The 12,492-nt window shown below is 40.8% G+C and overlaps 1 protein-coding gene across 2 annotated transcripts in view; it reads right to left on the bottom strand.

The window, feature by feature from the left end:
- The window catches only part of Akap10 (A-kinase anchoring protein 10), a 55,627-nt gene that overhangs the window by 26,376 nt on the left and 16,759 nt on the right, over positions 1 to 12,492 (bottom strand). For both annotated transcript variants that reach the window (XM_021639169.2, XM_060363572.1), the window contains exons 5-8: positions 11,746 to 11,844; positions 6,425 to 6,509; positions 5,525 to 5,648; positions 1,803 to 1,939 (exon numbers count right to left, since the gene is read on the bottom strand). In XM_021639169.2, the coding sequence (XP_021494844.1) occupies positions 1,803 to 1,939; positions 5,525 to 5,648; positions 6,425 to 6,509; positions 11,746 to 11,844 (445 nt within the window). The remainder of the gene's footprint in view (positions 1 to 1,802; positions 1,940 to 5,524; positions 5,649 to 6,424; positions 6,510 to 11,745; positions 11,845 to 12,492) is intronic.

Here is a 12,492-nt window from a genome sequence, read left to right as displayed (position 1 = left end):
TATCACATGCGTGCCTAGTCCTTGTATCCCCTGGAGATGGCATTATAGATAGTGTGAACCAAAATGTGGGTGCTGGGAATACAACTTGGGAAGCCCAACGAATGCTCTAACCATTGAGACACCCCTCCAGCCGAATATCACACAGACAGCTTAACGTGACTCTGTGGTCCTGTGTTTAGCATCCACTGGTCTAGATAGTCCTGTCCTTTTCTAACAGCACATAGAAGTCTTGCTTTTATTATCTAATTGTGTGTGTGTTGTCTATGTGAATGTGCTAAATGCATAGGTGCTCCTTGAGCCAGAAGAGGCCGTCACATCCCCTAGAGATGGAAATACACTTATGAGCTGCCTGATTGGGAACAAGAACTGAGTCCTCTGAAGAACAAGTACCCTTAGCTACTGAGTCATCTCTCCAGTCTGTGAAGTTCTTTTAATCCCCAAGTCACACCTTTACATTTGTCTATGGATACAAACAACAAATTTCCTCACAAAAAAATCAAAGACAAATGTAAAGAATGAACCGAATTTTGCCAGGCAACAATACCTGTGATAGCGCTGGCCAGTCTTCTCACTTACCTTAGTAGATGCTTTTAATTCTATTTACAGTAAGATTTTTTTTCCAACTTTTTGTCATTGTAAGAAACTAATAAGAAATTGGCTGGGGTAGCCCAGAGGCAGAGGGCATGCTTAGCATGTACAAGGCCATGGATTCAATTCCCAGCACCAAAGACAAAACCAAAAAAAAATACTGAAAACAAAACAAAACAACAACAAACTAGTGTTTATTATCGATGCAGACTGAAAGTATAATACATCTCTACTCTTTCCAATATGTTACAATAAGCTTAGTGGACTTCCGATTATGTTCTCCAAATACCATTTCTATTATTCAAACCCAAGTTCACTTCGCTTTTCCTTAGGTCCTGGCTCCTAAGCAGAGGCTCTTCTGCTGGGCTCTACACTCTATCTGATCGCAGGCTCCCTTAATGCCACCTTTCTCCACTTTTTAAAACTGTGTCAAGGCTGTTGTTTAATGTTTGAGTTCAAGCTTTTGTTGCCTGGAAAAATTCAATTCCTCTTTCTCTCTTCCTCTTTTCATATGTGGATGTGTGTATGATCCCGTGAGTACAAGCACCAGTGAACACGCGCGTGTATGCACACGGGAAGAGGCCACAGGTTAAGGCTGGGAGTCTCCCCTAACGGCTCACCTACTTTCTGCTTGAGGTGGGGTTTCTGCTTCGTTTTTGGTTTTTATTTTAAGATGACATTCTAAGTATTTTATTATTATTATTATTTGTGTGTGTGGGCATCTTGCCTGCATGTATGTCTATGCATCACATGCAAGCTTGGTGCCTGAAGAGACCAGAAGATGACACTGAGTCCCCTGTAACGAAGTCACAAGTGCTTCTGAGCTGCCATGTGGATGCTGGACATGGAACCCCAGTCTTTAAGAGCAGCAGTGCTCTTAGCAGCTAAGCCATCCAGCCCCAAGAGAGGGCTTCTTACTCAAACACAGAGACATGGCCCTAAGCTTCAATTTACTCTTAAGGAGCCAAAAAAGTTTCTGTCTGCGAAGCCTTTCTGAGCACCACTCTGGTCTTGCTTGCTATATAAAAACCCTCAATTTCTTCAACAGGGACTTCTGTTCTCCCACTGGAGAGCTCTGTGTCTTCCACATGCAAAGCAGCTTTTATGTCCCGTGGGCTCGTTTAACAGTAGAAATGGACTTTGTTCAACGTTATTATCACTGTGTATAGTGAATGCTCAAAACACCTGCTGACATAGTGACCCAGCAAACTCACTTGTCATATAAAATCATGGCATCATTCTGTGCCTCCTGTCCATCATACTGGCCCTTTTTGGCAGCAAGCTGAGACTGGAAATTATCCGCTGCTAACCAGAACTGTAAGATATTCACTGCATCTTCTTTTTCCATGTACTAGGAAGAAAAACACAGAAGAGTGAGACAAGAAGCAGCTCTCTCACCACGTATAATTCACATTGTTAGCACTGAAGTAAAAAGGACCCCTTTACTCCACACCCTTCAGCAACGCATACAAACTTGAGGTAGACAAGTCTTAAATATTCTTTAAGGAGAGACAGGAATAAAGTTAACAAGGACAACAAAAACCCACACTGTGTACATGGAGATGCAAACTTCAGTGCACTGGAATAAAAATTAGACAAATCTGGACTCATACTGCTTCACCAATAATGACAGCGAACTAACTGAATTAATTCTTTCACATCTAGTCACAACTACCATTCCATTAGGATACTCCATGAGGACAAGCTGAACAAATACTGTTTTCAACCATTGGCCAAAAAAAGAAAAAATGAAAAGCAACTCTACTATGTGTTTATCACTTTTGCAAAAAGGCACAATTCAAGCATCTGTTTTGCAAGCGATTCTGGAGACGGTTAAACTAGAACCCACCATAGCAATCTTTATAATAGTCATTTGTTTTTGTTGTTTATTTTGGTTTTTTCGAGATAGGGTTTCTCTGTGTAGCCCTGACTGTCCTGGAACTCTCTCTGTACACGGGGCTTGCCTTGAACGCAGAGATCTGCCTTTTGAGCGCTTAGATCAAAGGTGTGTGGCACCACTGCCTGGCAATGGTTGTTTTTAGTTTTACAACACAAAAAATTTCATTTGCTAAAGCCTAATAAGCAGTTCTATAAAGCTGTATGCCTCACCTGCTGTGGAGGGATAATGCTGCTCCCAGAAGGAATAGGTTATTAAACCAAATCTAGGTGCCAGAGTGGACTATCTTTCTATAAGCTGTTGAGCAGGGAGGCCCCGAGGCCTTCAAAACACACTGCAGCCGTTTGCCCACTAGAACCAGATGGGAAGACTGCACTGCGGAAGGAGTCCCTCTAGTCACATGATAGAGCAAGATCAAGCTCAAGTGGAATGGAAGCGTCTTCCCTGCTGGCTAGCCCTTCTATGCAGCGTGCTGGGAGGGAAGTGTTGCAGTCTTACTTGACTGTCAACTCTGTCCAAGCACTCCTGACCAGCCAGGCAAAATGTGCCCACCGGTACAATAATGTCTGTTATGCAGCAAGTCAGCTTTTTTCTGATTGTATTGGATACCCACTTCAAGGAAAGGAATCCACATTTGGTACTTAGAACCCAATCAAAAGTTCATGGCTAAGAAGGTCACAAACCCTAGTGGGTTTATTGCTATTGTTTTGCTGAACAAATATGATGCACCTGTCAAGCTGCCTTCTAAGTAACATATTCATACACACAGAACAGAGCTTTTGTTAGTTTTGATGAGAGTTGTTGTTTTAAAACAGGTTCTCACTCTGTAGCTTTGGCTGGCCTGGAACTCAAAAAGATCCTCCTGCCTCTGCCTTTCCAGGGCCGGGATTAAAGGCATGAAACACCATGCCTGGCTGAAAAGCTTCTTTTTCTAATGCTCAATGGGGATTACACATACCCCATAAATAACTGTTGAATATGCTAAAAGTTTATAAATGGGCTCTCTGCATCACTCCCTCCATGGCTCAAGGAATATCATGGAGGAAGAGTCAGAAAGACTTTTAGAGCTGGAGGAAGGATGAGTGATCGTGGAACACTGAATTCCAGGTACAACGTGGCTGTTTCCCTATTGAACTCACAGCTGCGGTGATTATTTACAAAGTCTCTACAGACTGGCTCTTTCAACAACCTTGTTGTAGAAAAAAGGGCTCACCGGGCCATAAAGATCCCCAAAGATTTATACAATGTTAGTGATGAATAGTGGAGGGAGACACATTTTCTTCAGTGGTGAAGTCAATGGTAAGGTGTCCATGCTTCTGTAAAAAACCCTAATGAAACTCACTGGGGACAAGTACACACTCATACACAAAAGAGAAAGAAACAACTTGGGGGGCAGTTGGGAAAAGGAAGGGAATTGGGGGGATTGATAACAAGGTATTTGTGTGAATATAATTAAAATATATGACATCTATGAATGCCATAATGAAGCTCATTATTATGTATGATTATATGCTAATGAACTTTTTAAAGACTTCAATAAAATGAATAAAAAATACCACATATATCTCAAAGAGATTGACATATTTATAGTTTGCTTCAAATATTATACTTAAAAATTCTATTAAGTAGCTAAAATAAAAATGGTGAACATAGGAAAGAAAATTTTACTTTTCTTTTTTTCTACTGAAATCTGGCCTGCAATTACAGCAATGGAATGAACTAGTCAGTTCTATGGCTTTCTTATTTAGTGTGTGTGCATGCGTACATGAGGGTACCTGGGTTCAAGTGAGAGCACACGAAAGCTCAGAGACTGACATGAGATATGTTCCTTTACTGCCCACTACCTTACTCTGTGAGACGTGGTTCTCTCACTGAGTGCAAAGCTCAACAACTGATAGACCAAACAGCCAAGGCTCCCTGGAGTCCCCTGTCTCCACTTCCCAATGTTGAGCATGCCAATGTATGCTGCCATGCTCAGCTTTTCACACGGGTTCTCTGGATCTAAACTCACATCCTCATGCTTGTGCAGTGAGAGACCAAAAAATTAAAAATTGGTGGCCATGATTTTGAAGTTTAAGGCCTGAACTAAGGCTGGCTGGATGGGTGAAGTCTAGTAATGCCCTAAGAGGAAGATCTCACCTTACTGCATTCTTTCCCCACCCACTAGAGACACAGTTGCTAGGGAACTGGCCCATCCCCCTAGGGAGGGACACCAGATCATTAAAGGTTTGGGGACCTTCCTATAGCCAATCAATTCAAAATGCAACATCCCCTTTGCATTTCGACCAATAGATGCTTGCCAGGCAGGAATCACCCCTGCTTTGGGCATGCTGGGAAGAACCAGAATCTTTAAATCACCCAACTAACCTGAGCATGGGGCTCTAGGCTCTCAGTCTTTCATCGCTTCATCGGTGGGGTGTGTGAGCCCAAGCTGCAGCTTGTAACTTGTAATAAAAAAAACCTCATGTATTTACAGTGGAGTGTACTCATTCCTGGTCTTTTGGGGTTTGAGAACTGGGCATAACAGCAGCAAGCATTTTATTTACTGAGCTATCTCCCAAGCTCCAATTTATTTATTTCTGAGGAAGGGCCTTGTCTAGCCCAGGTTGTCCTCAAAGTCATTATATAGCAAAGAATGAATGACAAGAGTGCTGGAATTACAGGTTTGCACCACCAAGCTCAGTTTCATGAGGTGCTAGGGACTGAACCCGGAGCTTTGTGCACATTAGAAGAACACTCTGCCAGCTGAGGTATTTCCAGCCTCCAATTCTACGGCTTTAAAATATAAAACAGTTCAAAATATTTTTTTATAATGTATTTTCTTTTAGCATAACTAAAGTGCTTTTTTAAAAAAAATTAGGGTTATTTTACACTGAGCTTTTTCTTTAATCTGATAAACATGCTATTAATTTAAAGTACCCTTGCCATTAAGTACAAACTAAAACAATTGTTTTGAAAATGACGTCATTTTGTTTAGACAGAGCCCCAGCATGGGGCTGGAGTACTCTAGCAGAATATAAAAGAAAATGCAAAATTTACCTCTGAGAAATAAAAGAGGGCTGACTCACAGAAGAGAATGTCAGCCAGGTAAACAGTCCCACTGGTCAGCACTTCAATCTGGTATTTACAGAAATGGTGACTTCGCAGAAACTCACTAAAGTGCCTGCATGTGGACAAAAAGAAAATATTTGAGGAAAAGACCAAGGAAAGAGCACAACTGGAAAAAAAAAAAATACTCTTTCCAAAACTATTCCTAGTAAATCTTTGTTTTTTTTTTAATGGTTTTTTGAGACAGGTTTCCCTGTGTAGCCCTGGCTGTCCTGGCACTCCCGCTGTAGACCGCACTGGCCTCTGCCTCCCCAGTGCTGGGATTAAAGGTGTGCATGCACCACCACGGCCTGGCTCTATTCCCACAAAATCTTAAAGGCCTAGTTTAAGTCTACCTTATTTCCCAAGGTGCTGTTCCTGATCTTTTCAGCTCAATGAGTCTGTGGCTTTCTCCTGATAGTTGCCAAATGCTACCTCATATTACAGTAACCAAAGGACACGGCCTCTTTCTTTTATTAAGCTGTGACTTCCTTCAAGGCAGATACCACAACTATCTGTGGCCCTGTACAAAACATGTAATAAATACTGAGCGAAAGAATGAATACATAGCTTTCTAAAGGTACACAACAATGACCTTAAGTCTGGAGACAGTGCGTTATTATTATTTAGTTATAGAGCATAACCTGAAGGCAAAAACAAATGAGATGCCCGTCTGAAGACATGCATTACTAAATTAACAAATTCTTCGTCACATACTTCAGCCTCAATCACCCCAAATGACTTCATGCAGTGACTTAAATCTTCAGAAGTGCAGTGTTTAGTTGAGTGAAGTCTATTTTCCAACCAGGAGCCAGAATCCCCAGGAATGCTAACGTGACAATATGGACTTACTCATGCTCCATTGCACTAAAGACTACAGCCTGTGCCAGAACGAAACAGCTGGGATCCACCTGGCCATCTTCTCCACAAATCTTTGCTGTGAAAGAAATAGCAGTTGAATTTCTACTAAATTCAAGCTATACCCACTTTAAATCAAATTGGGAAATAATAGTTAAGGCATACACATGAGGTTTCCAATGGAACTAAAAGGTCTGGCAAGATGGCTCAGTTACACTTGCTCCAAACCTGATGATGTGACACAAGTTCAATAACCACATGCATTTGGTAGAAAAAGAGAACCGATTCCCACAGTCATCCAACCTTTACTTTGGCATCTGTACCACCCCCAAATAAATAACTAAATAACCGTGTAAATAAAAGAATGAGAAGAAAATATAGGTAATATCTTGGGAAAGAAAAAAATCTTTTGATGCATATGGAAAACACACCAAAACATTGAACAAGACAAGCATACATTAAATTGCTCCAAAAACAAAATGAAAAGGCAAATAAAATAAATGGGCATAAGACAAGAGATGGATCAGTGGTTGACAGCACATACTGCTCTTCCAGAGGACTCAAATTTGGTTCCCATGTCAGAGATATCATAACCACACATAATTCCAGTCACAGGGGCCATGATGACCTCTTCTGATTCCACAGGTACATGAACTCACATGTACACCCCTCATACACACACACACACACATAATTTAAATTAATAAAATCTTGTTTAAAAGTCAGGACATGGCTGGACAGTGGTGGTGCATGCCTTTGATCCTAGCACTTGGAAAGGAGAAGCAGATGGATCTCTGGGTTCAAAGCCTAGTCTACAGACTGAGTTCTCTAAAGGTTACATACAGAAACCCTGTCTCGAAAAAACAAAAAGTCAGGACTTTATGACAATTAAAAGATTACCATTAATTAATGGCTCACATCCCAAATAACAACTAAACCAAGGACAAGACAGATAATTCCAAAAGAATTAGACACCAACCTGCTTTCTTCTATTTAAAAAACATAACAACAACAAAAAAACCCATAAAATGACTATTATGAAGAGATACATAAACTTTTGAGTTATCAAATGAAGCAAAAGAAATCAGCACAAAACTGCTACAGTGATTATAGATACAACAAATATATATATATACACACACACATATATTAAATTCTTCAGCAATTATACATAAAGATAATATGTAATATATACATATATATATAATAATTATTATAATTATTTAATAGGATATGCCTATGCTAGCTAGGGCAGAGAAAAACTGATGACTCTACTAACAGTAGTGCATCTTCTACAGGGCATTATGGCAGTTTCTATATTAGCTCTTTTTTGGAGATAGGCATATGTAGCCCTGGCTGGTCTGTAATTGTTTGTAGACCAAATTCATAGAGATCCACCTACCCCTGCTTCTGGAAAAACAAAATATGTTTCATCAGCCATGCTATTTAAGAGACTGTGACCTAATGAATTACAGACTTGAAATTTTAGAAGTGGGAGTTATAAAGAGCTCTGACTAATAGATATCACCAGAAAAACTCTCAAACACCCATAGCGGTCAGGCTACAGGAGACTCAAGGGTCAGTCATCCTGATCCTTTATTCACCCTCTCCAGACAATACTCTGCTGCGATATGGATGTGTGTGTGGTCTTTACCAATTTCCTAGCAGTCAGCTTTTAAACTTCTTGGAGTCTCTGGAGTTATGAATCTTTAAAATATGCTTATGAGATAACCAGGAGTCATGAACTCTTAGAAAGCAATCAGAAAGGGGCCTGATCACCAGAATGCCTGGAGCTTATGACCACGGCCTGTGAGACAGCTAGGATTTTCAGTGAAGGGGACTGAAGGCAGGGTAATGACTAACAGCCAATAATCATACTCAGCTATGCTCACAGAATGAACTTTTATTAACATAAGGGACTAAGAAAGAGGAGTTTCACATTAATGATCATACAGACGTGGTGTACATGTGGAAAAAGCATGAAGCTCCATGTTCCTTCTCCTATTTGCCTTGTCCATAGCCTTCCGTTAACCATGGACCTGTATCCCTCCTAAATATCCCTTATAATAAATTAGAAAATATGAATATTCCCCTAGATTCTACAAGCTGCTCCAGCAAACTAATCAAACCCAAGGAGGGTAAGAAGCCCCAACCTTCTTAGAAGCGGGAAGTCCTATGGGACCAAGCACTCAATCTGTAGAATCTGAGGCTATTTCTAGGAAGCCAGTGACAAAACTGAATTGACAACAAAGACATATAAGGAGCATCTACTAGAGAATCATTTGCTTCACTGGTTGTCGATGGAGAAAGCCCACGTACCTGGGGTCACAGACCAGTCTCACAATTGTGAAATCATAGCAAGAGAAACTAAATGTTTCCCCCTCATGCATGTAACACCTCTTCTATTCTCTTTGCTGAGAACTCCACTTCCTACTTCACTGAAAAGGCCAGAGAATGAGATTACGTCCCTTTTCCCCCACAGGGTGCATTTGTTCCCATCACTACAGAAGAACCTTTCTTTCTTAATTATTTTATGTGTCTGAATATCTTGCCTGCATGTCTATAAACGTACTGTGTACATGACTGGTGCTCAAGGAGGCCAGAAGAGGGCCTTGCAACTGGAGTTACAGACAGCTGTCAACAGGCACGCGGGTGCTGAGTGAGAATTGAACTCCTGTCCTCAGTAAGAGCATCAAGTACTCTTTACCACCAAGCCACCCACACTCAGCCCAGATGAACCATTCTTGGTCCTATCTGAGCAACCTTCTACTCCAGCTCTGAAATTCCATCCTTTTTGCCTCTGCAAGGCTTTTCCATCAACTTTTGTTTCACTGCTATCTCATTTCCATTAGCCGCCTGAGGAACACTAAGCACATGCTCTGGTTTAAATGTGATAACAAACTTTAGTGGTTGCAATACATTTACTTTAAAAACGAAGCCAAAGATCTTGCCCCTTGACTTAACACACTTGTCACACCAATATGGCTCAGAAGAACTTTCAATACTTGCTGCTCCATTCTTCCAATTTTCTTTAAATATTTTCTTTTTCCTTTTGGGATGAGGATCTCACTATTTAGCTCTGGCCGTCTTAGAACTCACTACGTAGATCACGCTGGCCTTGAACAGAGAGATCTGCTTGCCTCTGCATCCTGAGTGCTGGGATTAAGGGTCTGTGCCACCATATCCAGCTCTGTAAAGACTCTCAAAATTAAGGTGTTTTTTTTGTTGTTGTTGTTTTGTTTTGTTTTAATTTTCCCTGAGACAGGGTTTCTTGTGCACCATTGCACCTGGCTTAAAATTAAATTTTATCTACAGTCTACTATCACTAAGATGAGGCGTGTATACAGGGCTGCCAAATCCTTTGAATTCTTAGTGTTCATCTTAGTTAGCCACCAGCATCATTTAACATCTTTCTCTCCCTGAAACTATTATTTTAATCTGTCTTCACCGCCCCAACACTGCTCTCAGAGCTGTTCACAGGCACATATAGATCTTCCCCAATTTTTAAAAAAATAATTTATTTTATGTGACTAGGTGTTTTGTCTGCATTTATTTTTGTGTACTACATGCATGCCTGGTGCCCAAGAGGCCAGAGAGGGCACCAAAGCCCTTACAACTGTGAGCCACTGTGTGGGTGCTTGGGATCAAACTCAGGTCCTCTGAAAGAGGAGCAGTGCTTTTATTTTTTGTCCCCTCTTTGGTTTGGTTTTTCAAGAGAGGGTTTCTCTGTGTAGCGGCCCTGGCTGGCCTGGAACTCACAGAGATCCACCTGCGTCTACCTCCCCAGTGCAGGGGTTAAGAGTGTGTGTCACCGTGCCCAGGTAAGAGCAGTTTTCTTTTTAAATTACTTTGATTTCTCTGGGGGGTGGGGGGTGTTTTACATGTGTGCAGGTAACCTCAGAGGCCAGAAGACACAGGGTCCCTGGAGTTGGAGTTACAGGGTACTGAGAACTGAAATGGGGTCTTTTGGTAGAACAGGAAGAGCTCTTAACCACGTAGTCCTTTCTCCAGAGCCTCTTCTCATTTTAAAAGTTTGAGCCAGAGAGAATCCAGCTATTGACATAGTTTTGTCTAAGCGTACATATGTATGATGGAAATACATTTTCGAAATGTTTTTCTCAACAACTCGGAAACACTGATTTTTATAGTCTAGTCTTTTTTGGGGGGTGGGGGAACAGGGATGTGAGGTCATTAAGAGAAGGCTAATGTCAACTTATACAATGAAAATACTGTCACAGAGAGCACAGTGGTTCACACCTTTAATCGCAGCCCTCAGAAGGTAGAGTAGACAGATTGCTGAGTTTAGCCCGGTCTACATAACAAGTACTGGCCTACTAGAGCTACACAGTGAGACCGTTCACAAACACAAAAATGAAACAAAACACAAACAAACCCTCCATGCCATATCCTTGAAAGCACCTAACTTTTCTCAAGCTTCCTCATTTATAAAATAGTAACTGTATTTATCACAGGAGATTCTTATTAAATACATTCATACATGGAAAGTCCTCAGAATAATGTCTGGGACATACAGAGTAGTCAATAAAAATGTTACTGTTGTGCTTGCTACTACTGGTCCCTCTCCAAGAATCTGGGTCAACATACAAGAGAGAAAGTGAGCTAAAATCAGATAAAAGAAAATTACCTTGAAGGGCTAGAGAGATGGTACTTACTGGTCTTGCAGAAGACATAGCTTTAGTTTCCAGCACCCACACTGAGGCTCACAATTGCCGATAACCCCAGTTCCAGGGGATCAAATGCTCTCTTCTGACCTCTGCAGGTGCATACTCAAGCAGACGCGCATGCATACACACACATATGCACACATGGACAGTACACAATCTTCTTAGGGCTGGAGAGATGGTTCAGAAGTTAAGACTACTTGCTGCTCTGGCAGAGAACCTGGGTTTGGTACCCAGCACCTACATGACCATACCCAACTGCCAGTAACTCCAGTTCCAGGAGCCTGACGCTTTGAGTCTGAGCTCTTGCACTCGTGACATACATTAATTCATGCATGCACACGTATATAGACATAAAAATAGTATTTTTTTTTTTTTTGGCTACGTATGGGGACACATGCCTTTAAGCCCAACACTCAGGAGACAGAGGCAAATGGAGCTCTACAAGGCCAGCCTTCTCTTCACAGAGTTCCAGGCTAGCCATGGCTATATAGTGAGACCCTGTCTGAAAAAAACAAACAAAACAAAACAAATTAAAAACCCCAATAATAATGACAATTAAAGAAAAAAAAATCACCTATTCAATAACCAAACTAGCCAGTTCTTTTCCCTATGATTTCAAGCATGACTTACCTATGATGTCATTTCTCATGGCTTCTGTAATTGGTATTGGTTTAGCAGCATCTGGAGATATATATTTGGTAAAAGTATTCACTGCATCTTGTTCTATGCCTGCAAGGGAAGAAGAGGGTAACTTCAAAATCAAAATGCAATTTGGATCACTGAAATGGACTGCATTCAGAACAGCTGGATACCATTACAAGTCAACTTCCACTGTAAAGCTATCCTTTCACTGCATGGTTCGTAGTGCAGAAAAACCTGTCACTTATTTCTTCCACTGTATAAGCCACTAAGCTTCTTAGGTACAATGATGCAAACATGTTCTCTGTGTCTTTTCTCTGGAGTCTCAGCCTAAAGTATCTACACAGTAATATAACCACAGAAGCTCAAAAATCTTTATAAATCTACATTTATAATGTTTGAGACATTTAAACACAGAGTCAAGGAGGAAGCATGGTCTGAACCCAATGAAACTGAGTCTAGAACAGACCATCTCTTCCTTAGTTTGTATTGTCAAGCACTTGTTAGAAAGATGAAAGCAAACGATTTGCTTCATCATAATTGAACTTTGGGAGGTAGATCATCTCTAGAGATTCATGGTTTATTTTAGTTTTCCAGTTCAGAGGAATACAGATATTTAAAGTTCTCTGAATTTCCTCAATGTCTGTTGTAATGTATCCCTTTTCATCTCTAATTTTAATAATTTGGATCTTCTCTCTCTTCTAGTTAATTTGCCCTAAGAACCAACTTTGTTTCATT

The sequence above is a fragment of the Meriones unguiculatus genome, chromosome 11 (genome assembly GCF_030254825.1).
Source record: "Meriones unguiculatus strain TT.TT164.6M chromosome 11, Bangor_MerUng_6.1, whole genome shotgun sequence".
NCBI classification, from domain to species: Eukaryota; Metazoa; Chordata; class Mammalia; order Rodentia; family Muridae; genus Meriones; species Meriones unguiculatus.
The sequence above is the reverse complement of the archived record's forward strand: the minus strand, read 5'-3'. Positions and strand labels throughout refer to the sequence as shown.